This window comes from Salvelinus namaycush, chromosome 7 (assembly GCF_016432855.1).
Source record: "Salvelinus namaycush isolate Seneca chromosome 7, SaNama_1.0, whole genome shotgun sequence".
In the NCBI taxonomy this organism is placed as follows: Eukaryota; Metazoa; Chordata; class Actinopteri; order Salmoniformes; family Salmonidae; genus Salvelinus; species Salvelinus namaycush.
Genome location: NC_052313.1, coordinates 52,027,116 through 52,040,175, shown reverse-complemented (window position 1 = coordinate 52,040,175; position 13,060 = coordinate 52,027,116). Strand labels below are relative to the sequence as shown.

The following is a 13,060-nucleotide window of genomic DNA, read 5'->3' as shown; positions in this document are numbered from 1 at the left end:
TTTCTGGATGATGCATTAGAAATGACTTCACATATTCTTGTTTTGAACATTCATATGAGCAATGACAGATAATTACAAACATGTCCTTATGCTGCCATCACATACATTCTCTAATCCTAGAGACACTAGCCTAATGAATATCATTCTTTATTATAAACTGGGTGGGTCAAGCCCTATGCTGATTGGCTGACAGCTGAGGTATATCATACCCTATACCACGGGTATGACTAAACATTTCTTTTTACTGCTCTAATTACGTTGGTAACCAGTTTATAATAGCAATAAGGCACCTCAGGGGGTTGTGATGTATGGCCAATGTACCACGGCTAAGGGCTGTGTCCAGGCATTTCGTTGTGCCTAAGAACAGCCCCTAGCTGTGGTACCTCCACGGGCCTTATTGCTTAAGATTATCACGTCATGAATGAAATGACATACTACTAATGGAATGCAGATGTAATCTGACAATTATTTTTTAATTGCAACCAAGAATGCAGAACATATACAACAAACACTGCGTTTGACATTTCTGGGGGTTAGGTGCAAGACAAGCTCCGCCTATTTGTTCCACGTCAGAAGATATAGGAAGAAGCCTAGCTTAGCTGTTCAGAAACCTACAACATCAAATCATCATACGTATTTGCCTTGTCTGGAGACGTTCGCTACATTTTACATTCAATTGATTGAATGGCAACGACGGATACTGTACAGTCGAACCAATATTTGAAACCAACCTGTGCCGCTTCATGCAACTGTAAAGGATATCGCGATGTAAGGGAAGCCAGCACACAAACCGACACCAAAGTACAAGGTGAGGCTACTGCGCTGTCAGTTACTGGCGAGTTGACAGCTTGACAGAGAATGATGCGAATGATTTTACTGTTCGATATAATATTGCTACTCCACACGGAATAATGAGCTTTGAGGCATATTAAAAATAAAGACGTAATTGTGTCACCGTCTAGGCTTTTATTAGTTTAAACCCACACGTCTGTAGCCTACCTAGTGACTGTCGAGAAACGTTCAAACGGGATCATTGGGAAGCCCCAACTGTCTGACGTCACCCCGTTGAAGATTTTTTTTTTTATTATATAAAAAAATATATATATATTAACAAATATCAACAAACAAAAGAGGAATAGTCACATGCAAACAAGCATACAAAAAAACTATTTATATTGCCAGGAATCCTAAACAAACAAATCATATTCATGAATAATACAAGTTCGAATTGCCTTTTTGTTTTTAATTTTAGTTAAAGTAGTGCCATATTGTTTTAACTCATTTATAAAGTGAAAAAAGTTAGGTTTTGAATTAGACCATTTGTGAATATGAAATTTACCTAGTATTATTAGCAGTTTAATTAAATATACTACATCTTTATCTATGTCAGAATTTCTGAAATTAATCATATCAAAACCATTATAGTACAACCAGTCCTATTATTATTATTTTTTTTACAATTCTGTCACCCCATTGAAGTTGAAACTTAAATGGTAGCGGTTTCGTGTAGTGACGTTCCAAGGATAACGTGACTGGTTCTGCAAAGAGGACTTGAGCGTTATGGCACCGGACAGGTAAGCTGGGCTTGCTCTGTAATAGTAGGGTTGCTGGATCAAGCATCCGTTTGGTTGTTCTCCCCTAGGAATGCCAGAGTCACATACATGTTTTGAAGAGAAATGTACTGGCCAACAGTTTCACATTCTATGTCAGTGCTCCAGAGTTGCAGTGGGAAGAGGAAGCAAATGTCTGCCCAATGTTTGCAGAAACCTAAATAATTTATTTGAGCTCAATGTGTTATCACTTGGGAGCTGCAAAGATCCAGTGGACAAAAACTCACTTTCCTTCCCTGTTTGTAATCCTGTTTTTCTATGGTGTGTTTTTAGGTCATGGACCCAGGCTGTCCAAGGTTAACCTCTTCACCCTGCTGAGTTTATGGATGGAACTTTTCCCCAAGGAGGAACCAGAAGACATAAACCAGAATGACTTTGTAAGTTTGACCTACAGTGCACTCAATGTATTTAGACCCCTTCCCCTTTTCCACATTTTGTTATGTTACAGCCTCACCAATCTACACACAATACCCCATAATAACAAAGTGAAAACAGGCTAAGAATTTTTGCAAATGTATTAAAAATAAAAAAACAGAAATGCCTTATTTACATAACTATTCAGACCCTTCGCTATGAGACTTGAAATTGAGCTCAGGTGCATCCTGTTTCCATCAATCATCCATGAGATGTTTCTACAACTTGATTGGAATCTACCTGTGGTAAATTCAATTGATTGGACATGATTTGGAAAAGCACACCTGTCTATATAAGGTCCCACAGTTGACCGTGCATGTCAGAGCAAAAACCAAGACATGAGGTCAAAGGAATTGTCCATAGAGCTCAGAGACAGGATTGTGTCGAGGCACAGATCTGTGGAAGGGTACCAAAACATTTCTGCAGCATTGAAGGTCCCCAAGAACACAGTGGCCTCCATCAGTCTTTAAAAAATATATATATATATTTTGACCTTTATTTAACTAGGCAAGTCAGTTAAGAGCAAATTCTTATTCTCAATGACGGCCTAGGAACAGTGGGTTAACTGCCTTCTTCAGGGACAGAATTACATTTTTTACCTTGTCAGCTGGATTCGATCTTGCGACCTTTCGGTTACTAGTCCCAACGCTCTAACCTGCCGCCCCATTCTTAAATGGAAGAAGTTTGGAATCACCAAGACTCTTCCTAGAGCTGGCCGCTCGGCCTTGGCCAGGGAGGTGACCAAGAACCCGATGGTCACTCTGACAGAGCTCCAGAGTTCCTCTGTGGAGATGGGAGAACCTTCCAGAAGGACAACCATCTCATCAGCACTTCATCAATCAGGCCTTTATGTTAGAGTGGCCAGGCGGAAGCCACTCCTCAGTAAAAGGCACATGACAGCCCACTTGGAGTTTGCCAAAAGGTAAATAAAGGACTCTCGGACCATGAGAAACAAGATTTTCTGGTCTGATAAAACCAAGACTGAATTCTTTGGCCTGAATGCAAAGCATCACGTCTGGTTGAAACCTGGCACCATCCCTACGGTGAACAGTGGATCTGCAGAGAAGAATGTGAGAAACTCCCCGAATACAGGTGTGCCAAGCTTGTAGCGTCATACCCAAGAAGACCCGAGGCTGTAATTGCTGTCAAAGGTGCTTCTACAAAGGTCTGAAAACGTATGTAAATGTGTTATTTCAGTTTATTTTTAATACATTTGCAAACATTTCTAAAAACCTGCTTTTGCTTTGTCATCATGGGGTATTTGGTAGATTGATGAAGAACATTTATTTAAAAATCTATTTTAGAATAAGGCTGTGATGTGGAAAAAGTCAAGGGGTCTTAATACTTTCCGAATGCACTGTGTAGCGGCCATTACATATTGCTGTTAGAACGTTGGGCCAGTAACCGAAAGGTCGCTAGTTTGAATACCTGAGCAAACAAGGTGAATAATCTGTTGCTGTGCCCTTGAGCAAGGCACTTAACCCTAATTTGCTCCAGGGGTGCTGTACTACTATGGCTGACCCTGTAAAACAATACATTTCACTGCACCTATCAGGTGTATGTGTCAATTTTTTTATATTTATATAGATAACATGCAATAAATGACCATATTGAGCATCATTAATTATATGATATGTATCATCACTTTTCTCCCTTATCTCCTGTCTGTTTCTCTGTGTCAGACGCGGGGTACAGGCCTGGTGGTGGTTCGGGACCAGAGGGTGGTGGGTCTCCACTGCTCCGGTCCAGAGCTCCACGTGGGGCAGGTAGCTGTGATCAGACACGGGCCCAGGCTGGCTGCCTCAGACCTCTACTTCTCTAGGAGACCCTGCGCTACCTGTCTCAAGATGCTTATCAATGGTGAGGAGGTATATATACACTGCTCAAAAAAATAAAGGGAACACTAAAATAACACATCCTAGATCTGAATGAATGAAATATTCTTATTAAATACTTTTTTCTTTACATAGTTGAATGTGCTGACAACAAAATCACACAAAAATTATCAATGGAAATCAAATTTATCAACCCATGGAGGTCTGGATTTGGAGTCACACTCAAAATTAAAGTGGAAAACCACACTACAGGCTGATCCAACTTTGATGTAATGTCCTTAAAACAAGTCAAAATGAGGCTCAGTAGTGTGTGTGGCCTCCACGTGCCTGTATGACTTCCCTACAACGCCTGGGCATGCTCCTGATGAGGTGGCGGATGGTCTCCTGAGGGATCTCCTCCCAGACCTTGACTAAAGCATCCGCCAACTCCTGGACAGTCTGTGGTGCAACGTGGCTTTGGTGGATGGAGCGAGACATGATGTCCCAGATGTGCTCAATTGGATTCAGGTCTGGGGAACGGGCGGGCCAGTCCATAGCATCAATGCCTTCCTCTTGCAGGAACTGCTGACACACTCCAGCCACATGAGGTCTAGCATTGTCTTGCATTAGGAGGAACCTAGGGCCACCGCACCAGCATATGGTCTCACAAGGGGTCTGAGGATCTCATCTCGGTACCTAATGGCAGTCAGGCTACCTCTGGCGAGCACATGGAGGGCTGTGCGGCCCCCCAAAGAAATGCCACCCCACACCATGACTGACCCACCGCCAAACCGGTCATGCTGGAGGATGTTGCAGACAGCAGAACGTTCTCCACGGCGTCTCCAGACTCTGTCACGTGCTCAGTGTGAACCTGCTTTCATCTGTGAAGAACACAGGGCGCCAGTGGTGAATTTGCCAATCTTGGTGTTCTCTGGCAAATGCCAAACATCCTGTACGGTGTTGAGCTGTAAGCACAACCCCCACCTGTGGACGTCGGGCCCTCATACCACCCTCATGGAGTCTGTTTCTGACCGTTTGAGCAGACACATGCACATTTGTGGCCTGCTGGAGGTCATTTTGCAAGGCTCTGGCAGTGCTCCTCCTGATCCTCCTTGCACAAAGGCGGAGGTAGCGGTCCTGCTGCTGGGTTGTTGCCCTCCTACGGCCTCCTCCACGTCTCCTGATGTACTGGCCTGTCTCCTGGTAGCGCCTCCATGCTCTGGACACTACGCTGACAGACACAGCAAACCTTCTTGCCACAGCTCGCATTGATGTGCCATCCTGGATGAGCTGCACTACCTGAGCCACTTGTGTGGGTTGTAGACTCCGTCTCATGCTACCACTAGAGTGAAAGCACCGCCAGCATTCAAAAGTGACCAAAACATCAGCCAGGAAGCATAGGAACTGAGAAGTGGTCTGTGGTCACCACCTGCAGAACCACTCCTTTATTGGGGGTGTCTTGCTAACTGCCTATAATTTCCACCTGTTGTCTATTCCATTTGCACAACAGCATGTGAAATTTATTGTCAATCAGTGTTGCTTCCTAAGTGGACAGTTTGATTTTACAGAAGTGTGATTGACTTGGAGTTACATTGTGTTGTTTAAGTGTTCCCTTTATTTTTTTGAGCAGTATATATATATATATATATATACACACACAGAGAGAGATCACTTGTAAAGTCTTGTCTCTTGTCTGTCATCTCCAGCTGGGGTGAGCCGCATCTCCTTCTGGCCTGGTGACCCTGAGATGAGTCTGCTAGCGGTCAGGCCTAATGGGACGGACTCCATTTCCCAGGAGGCCATGCTGGACGCCATTGCGTCCGAGAAGCTGAAGTCTAACAGCCGGCCCCACATCAGTGTAGTGGTGCAGCCCGTGGCCCCTGGCCTGCAGCAGTTTGTGGAGGAGACCTCCAGGGGGTGTGACTTCATGGAGAGGGTGTCGGGGGATGACCCCGAATTGGACGCTGGGGACTTCTACTGGAAGCAGAGGAGACGGAACCTGGACACTTTCTCAGAAGAGTTCCTAATCCCACACGAACAGTGCCACCGTGACATTCTCACCAAAATAGGTCAGTAGTACAATCATTCAACCATACTTGTTAGCTAGCTTTTGTTCACCGGCTAGCTGTATTTGGGCTATATTGGCTAACTCAAGATGGGTAGGTTTGAGGATCTCCTTTGCTCAAGAGGCCACGTGCCACGCCATCTGTTGTGTAGATTCTGTTAAATTAATATAAACAGTATGTTTAACAGATGAGGATTTGACACTGTCTTGCTACAGGTCTGGAGAACTTCTGCATGGAGCCGTACTTCTCCAACCTGCGTCAGAACATGAGGGAGCTGGTTGGGGTTCTGGCCTCAGTAGCTGCTAGTGTTCCTCTTCTCCAGCATGGCTTCTACAGGAAGGACTCCCAGCCTGCAACCTCGGAGCAGCCCCAGCCTCAGGGGGTGTCCCAGGAGATTGCCAGACACTGCATCGTACAGGCCAGACTGTTGGCCTACAGAACAGGTATCGGAAATATCTGTTTGAGTAATCTGGCTAGTATATAGACTACTATTCAAACTAGGAAGTCATTTTGTAAAGGTGACATGTCACCACATTTTGTGGGGAATCACATAAAGGAGTTCCAAGTAATAAACATTTTAAAAATGCAGGAGAGAAGACTATTGTTATGACGAGACTATTGTTATGACATAACGTCCCATGGTTGACTGCACGTTTGTTGGAGAGATGTGTTGCCCTGGGGGGGTATCGGGTGAACAGAAAGTATCCCAAAAGACATTCTAGTTTCATTAGTGGTTAGCGACAGCTACTATGAAAAGGAGTTCTCTGATTGGTTGGTCAGCCGATCACTCAAGAAATCAACATTTTATTTTTTGAAAGGGTTAATTATATGTTCATGTTTTAAGGCTAACAGGACAAACTGTGATGGGTGGTTCAACCTGTCTGAAGGTTGAAACAGATGAACATGTCTGAGTGTTACTTGTTTGTTGATATTCCAGAGGACCCTAAGGTTGGGGTTGGTGCTGTCATTTGGGCAGAAGGGAAATCAGTGAGTAAACCATTATTGTGTTTTCTAAGCTCATAACTATACATGAATATTATGTATTTTGCCTCTGTAATATAATGACAAAAATAAAGTGGAAAGGCTGGTAACAAAGATTTCAATGTGAAAAATGAATAAGGTCAAACTGGCATTCACTGTGTTCTGTGCTCACCTGTTTTAGGGTGGTTGTGATGGCACGGGGAGGCTGTACCTGGTGGGTTGTGGGTACAACGCCTACCCAGTGGGCTCAGAGTACGGAGAGTACCCCCAGATGGACAACAAACAGCAGGACCGCCAGAGGAGAAAGTACCGCTACATCATCCACGCTGAGCAAAACGCACTCACCTTCAGGTCAGGAGGAGAGGGAAGACATGGGCTCCATCTCAATACTCCTAAGTGACTTCCTCCCCTTATATCCACCCTTCATCTCCACTGATATGAGAGGACAGGAAACAGATGTAGGAGCTTAATTGCAGCAACAGGAAATGTGAATTATGTGGATTATAATTAATGGACATTTTTGTAGGTTTTGATACATTTTTCGTAAGGTATTGACATTTTTAAAGTGGAATTGGCAAACTTCAGAAGCCTTTTTAAACCTCAAATACACTACACATTTTACATTTCTTGCATTGCGGGAACGTTTTTCTGCAACAGGGTGATCAAATTAAGATCCTACATCTGTAAATGAAGGAAATACAGGGAATGTGTACATGGGTATATTTGCTCTTGACCTGTCCAGTCCTTACAGGTCAGCGGAGATGGCAGAGAGGAAGCAAGGAGGTACATCCGAGAAATCGGACCAGGGGGCAGGAATTAGTAGCTGGGCATGAGGATTTATGACGTAAATAAATGTGATTGACTGTCGTTTCTAGGAGTGACGAGATACGCGAGGAGGAGAACACCATGCTGTTTGTGACTAAGTGTCCGTGTGATGAGTGTGTCCCTCTGATCCGAGGAGCTGGGATCAAGCAGATCTACACCACTGACCTGGACAGCGGTAAAGACAAGGGAGACATCTCCTACCTCAGATTCCACGGCCTCCAAGGAGTCCTGAAGTTCATTGTGAGTACCTACATTGATTGACGGATTAATAGTTTTTCTATGGGTGTAGCAGCATCTCAATAGTCTATTCCTCTCATATTTTCTGCATCTGTACTGATGAGGGAAAAAAACTGGATGGATTCCTCGTAGATGTTTTCCATTCAGCTTTTACCTATCCTTGTGTTTTCCTTGTTAGGCTATTGAGGTATACTTATAATAGTGCTTTCTACAGATGCAATTTTCTTAGTGTGTTTACATGTTTTCATCACAGTGGCAGAAGTCCTCTCTGGCCAGGAGAGCCTCTGAACATGCTGGTCTTCATCTAGCCAGTGAGTTGTCCTTCTCTGTACCATTAGTTAGCATGACATTTGTAGAGAGTGATGTCACGTCTTCTCCTCCTTCTCTAATAAACTCAGCAAAAAAAGTAACGTCCCTTTTTCAGGACCCTGTCTTTCAAAGATAATTCGTAAAAATCCAAATAACTTCACAGATCTTCATTGTAAAGGGTTTAAAGACTGTTTCCCATGCTTGTTCAATTAACGAACATGCACCTGTGGAACGGTCGTTAAGACACTAACAGGGACACATTATTCCATTTGTTAGTCACATGTCTGTGGAACTTGTTCAGTCTATGTCCGTTGTTGAATCTTATGTTCATACAAATATTTACACATGTTAAGTTTGCTGAAAATAAACGCAGTTGACAGTGGGAGGACGTTTTCTTTTTTGCTGAGTTTATATTGCCATTCGCGCAAATGTAATGTGCATGCCGCCACCTAATCACCACAATACTGATGACGGATCAGCACTTCTAACCGTCTCTGATTTGACTGTGCGATGTGTCCCACCTCTGACCATGTCTTGTTATGATTACAGATGGATGTGTGGGGAAGCATGGGAGACAGCCTGAACAGGCCCTTCAATCCAATAAGAGGTTACGGTCAGCAACAAATCCAGACCTTTCTCCTGTTTGTTGAACAATAGTACCTGTAGCTTTCAGTCTGGTTTCACCAGGCTACGGTCCCCAGGCTCTTGTTGGCATTGGAAACGTTTCATTTATCCAATCGCATATTGATCAGTGATTCAAGTAAGGAAGGATGCATTTGAACAATGTTGGAAATTCAAAGGCCTCTTTATACTCCCCTGTAATGGACAGTTTCAAGGAGTAAACTCAAGGTGATTTTAAAGGACTGACTGTATAGATATTTAAAAAAAGTTATTACAAGGCTTGTATGTATAAGTGAACTGTAAATGTGTGTTTCCTAATTGTTTGTCTGAGGAGTTTACAATGAAAGTTGTATGAAGGCTACTGTTGATTGTAGCTTTAAGTTTACTATAGTTCTTCCAGACTTGAAGAATCCAAGTCACATCCCAGCCAGTGCAGGCTACCGCCACTATATTGCACTTTGCCTCAAAGGATAATAACTCCTAGACCCATGCAACTGTGCTTTGTTTTTTTGTTACATGGTTGGCTCCTACATCCTTGAATTGTTTCATCCTGTTTTGCCAAACTGCTTTTAACTGATAACAATAAGCATCTAGCAGCAAAAAAACATGACAAACCAGGAAAACAATGTATGCATTTCTTTTATTGGTGTTGTGGTACAGTAGTATCAATGTGATTAAATTTTTTTTTAAATGAAATCCCATGGTTGAAAAGCGTCAATATTACTTTAGTACAGTATGTTAAGTAAATCTGTTTTGGCTTGGGTGTAAGTTCCTACTGATACAGCCTGAATCTTTTAAGTCTCTTATTTTAATCCAACAACGTCACAGTTTATGCCATTCGAAGCCCCGTTTATACCTGGTGTTAACATGGGTCCTGTGTCTTGATATTGTCCATATTCTGATTGTGACCATTTCTAGACCTGTGTAGAATATTACAATTATTGATGATTCTTCCTACCTCCAGAGGTCATCGAGGACTAATTGTATCTTGATATCTTACAAGTGTAAACAGATCTGGATTGTCAAACTATTTTAAATAGTCCCTCTAAAATCATTGATTCAAGGGATCAATGTCTTAACATTGGGAATCTCATAATTTGAATACAGGGAGGGACTAGGGTTCAAAATATCACTTTTGAGAAAGGTCATTGGCATGGCAAGACTTGAACCTGTGACCTTGTGGTCCTAGTCCACAGCACCAGCGGGAGGGAGGGCATCATTATTGTTCTTGTACATTTTATAAAGCTGTTCATTCCTTTCGTCGTTTTAGTATGTCAGATATGTACTAAAACATTTTAGGTTGGAAAACAAAAGCCGCATTGGGATTCAAACTGGCAACACCATCTGTCGCAACCTGTTTAACACCCTCCTACAAGCACTCCACCTCCCTGAAACACTTGTCTTTACTTGTAAACTCCACCCACTGACATGTCACTCTAAGCTCTGCCCACTGAACTTTCATCCAACCAATCAATTTGTCCCCGGCTACCTCGAGAGGGTCAGGAAGAACTGTTCACAATTAATTGTCTACACTGGTCTAGAAATGTGGTCAAGATCAATATTGCATGTTAGCACCAGATATAGAACAGGGTTAGAATGACTGAGTTTCACCAAAACGAAAAGGGCATTGAGGTTACTATCCCTTGTGTGTGTCAAGTCCAATCTACCAATTGCAATTTAAAGAACAATCACTTGTCCGTGGCATGGTGCCCATCACATTTATTATTCAATATTACATTGAAGAGCCATATTAATTAGTTCATATTTTCAATTTAGATGTGATCGTAACTTACAAATTCAAACACCACGATTAAAATATGTATTGGCTCAATTTGTCTTAAGTTTTAATTTAGATTTCCCCAAAACAAGCTACATAAAAAAAGAGCAAGATGCTTCTACCTTATCCAGTTTACTGGTATGTTAACTTTCCTGGACAATCATAGTCCTGGCCTCCTCGTTCCTAGTTTTATGATGCGATCAATGAACTGCAACAAGTTCTCAAAGTAAAATATTCCTTCAACTGCACAACTCAAATATAGTGAGTTCAAGGTTCATTGCTTAAATCACGACTAATATGTTCAACCAGACCATATTTTTCTAAATAAGAATTAAGCTCTGCCTAGAAAAGTATTTAAAATACAAAAAAAGGAAAAACAAAGGCACCTCTATGTACCCCTACTGTGTTCCACCAACCATCCCCCTCCAAATAAGAAAACAAGTTAAAAGAAATCACTTTCGTACAGAAAAAAAAATCAGAGGATTTTTCTGTCACCCGCAATGGCACTCACTTATGGGTTAAAACCAGCTTTTATACACAAGACAAACTTTTTTTTAATCATCATGATAGAATCCTGTTGAACAGGAAACTACTTCATCAGCTTAAAATAAACCAAAAAGGAATACATCCTTTAGCGTTGAATGATACAGAAAATGCTACCAGCCATCTGTGGAGAATCAATTATCAAAACTATTGATAAGTCATATTCTATACGAAGGTTAGCAGTAAAAGAATGGCCCTGCTGATCACCAGACATCTAATATGTTCCTTGTAAGATCACATTTAGAGTTGTCATGTCAGAGGACCTACTACAGCGTTGAAACATAACTTAAGTGTAAATAGTGGAAGTACAACCACAGGAGTAAGACTAGCAGGGAGTCTGAAGAGGAGTTTTACGAAACATTTGAGAATACCATTTAGATCCTCTAATAGAGAAATAGTAATTCCTTCTATGATTCTGGATACTTCAGTTGTACTGTGGTTAGATTAGGAGAGTATTAGAAGTCAGAACTATCTAGATGGCTCGTGCCTGCAAGTGGCAATGAAAAGAAGAGAACATTTTCCAAAAAATATTTGTGCAATTAAAGTGATGACCAGTGGTCTCCACAGCTCACTCAGCCAATCACCTAGAGGTCTCTAACCATTGGTTCCCCCCAAGAGAGGAAATCCCCTTCCCGTTTTGGAACACTACACACTAATAATAAAAGGGTTAATTTAAAAGTAAAAACAATGAAAAAAAATCTGTGATTAAGAACTATTCTCAGCAATGTTTAAGGAACCAAGAAAAAGAATGTCTTTGATATTAAGAAATTGAATCATTATTGTCAATGTATTTTTGTCGACAATAAAAAGTAAAGGTTAGGGTAAAGGTCATAACTAAGGGGAAGGGTTTTGGGGACGAATGGGGGTAAGGTTTTAAGAGGCGGGTTTCTTTAGGTCTCGGATCTGTTTGATTAGGTAGGTCTTCTCGTCGTTGAATTGCTCGTCGTCCATGCGGTCCTTCTGGAAGTTGCTAAGGAAGTCGATGAGTTTGGGCTGGTTCTTCAGCAGGATGTCTATGATGGGCTGCGTCTTGTTGGGGTTCGCCACAAACACCTGGGTGGAGGGGTCAGCCTGTCAGCACTGTACATTACATTGATATCGGCAATTACATTCTAGTAAGAACCCAATGGTAATGCCATGGAATGTTTGAGGCCAACATGGGTGCCAGTTTGCCAGACTTTGTATATGAACGGCTCAGGGAACGGCTTTTGTGTCGTACCTTGAAGACGTGGAAGGCCTCAAATTGTATGTTAGGGCTCTTGTCCCTCAGTAGGTTCATCATCAGCTTCAGGTTCTCAGGCTTGCTGATGTACCGGGTCATCACTGTGAAGTTATGCCTGTCCAACAGAAGCTCTCCCAACAACTACACAAACAAAGACCAGAGTATGCAAATGTTTACTATGAAGTGAGATAATCAACACCATAATAGCATGCAAAGTTTGTCTATAAATAATCCATGTAAAATGTGAATAATAGAACACACCTTTAATGACTGTCTCTTTGTCACATAGTTATCAGAGTGTAATAACTTCTCATACTGGTCAAAGATCTGCAAAGATATAAAGGAACAGGCTGAGGGGTGGCTGCATCTCAACAGTCAGAAGTGGCTCAAAATAAATTCACAATATTTGTTTTTTTGAAATAAATGTTCATAGAATTAACTTGGTGTTTCAGATAGTTAAATGGGATGGAATGTCTATTGAAGTTGATATATTTTCTAACATCTCTCAGTCAGGTCTGAAAGGGCCCTTATCAGGTGTGCTGTTTGGGCCAGTGTGTGTGTGAGAGATAGGCCTCCAGCGGCCTTTGGCATGAAAGCAGCCTTCTGTAACCTAGTGCGGCCCAGTGTATGGTAGTGTCTGG

At 42.1% G+C, this 13,060-nt stretch overlaps 2 protein-coding genes across 2 annotated transcripts in view; one reads left to right on the top strand and one right to left on the bottom strand.

Annotated features, from left to right (window-relative positions):
- The first annotated feature begins 573 nt into the window (after nt 1-573).
- LOC120051398 (cytidine and dCMP deaminase domain-containing protein 1-like) lies at nt 574-9,559 on the top strand. Its single transcript, XM_038998240.1, has 10 exons — nt 574-808; nt 1,884-1,987; nt 3,707-3,884; nt 5,545-5,907; nt 6,120-6,347; nt 6,842-6,891; nt 7,067-7,236; nt 7,761-7,950; nt 8,201-8,258; nt 8,806-9,559. The coding sequence occupies exons 1-10, from the start codon at nt 685-687 to the stop codon at nt 8,904-8,906; spliced, it is 1,566 nt and encodes a 521-aa protein (XP_038854168.1). The 5' UTR covers nt 574-684; the 3' UTR covers nt 8,907-9,559.
- The window catches only part of LOC120051399 (calcium-binding protein 39-like), a 23,370-nt gene continuing 19,810 nt past the window's right edge, over nt 9,501-13,060 (bottom strand). Inside the window, exons 7-9 of the mRNA XM_038998241.1 lie at nt 12,681-12,746; nt 12,417-12,560; nt 9,501-12,250 (exon numbers count right to left, since the gene is read on the bottom strand). Of these exons, the coding sequence (XP_038854169.1) occupies nt 12,071-12,250; nt 12,417-12,560; nt 12,681-12,746 (390 nt within the window). The 3' untranslated portion in view covers nt 9,501-12,070. The remainder of the gene's footprint in view (nt 12,251-12,416; nt 12,561-12,680; nt 12,747-13,060) is intronic.

Coding starts and splice junctions, on each gene's coding strand:
- LOC120051398 (XM_038998240.1), top strand. CDS start 685: ATGGCAACGACGGATACTGTACAGTCGAACCAATATTTGAAACCAACC. Junction 1,988..3,706: donor ACATAAACCAGAATGACTTT/GTAAGTTTGACC, acceptor TCTCTGTGTCAG/ACGCGGGGTACAGGCCTGGT. Junction 7,951..8,200: donor AAGGAGTCCTGAAGTTCATT/GTGAGTACCTAC, acceptor TTTTCATCACAG/TGGCAGAAGTCCTCTCTGGC.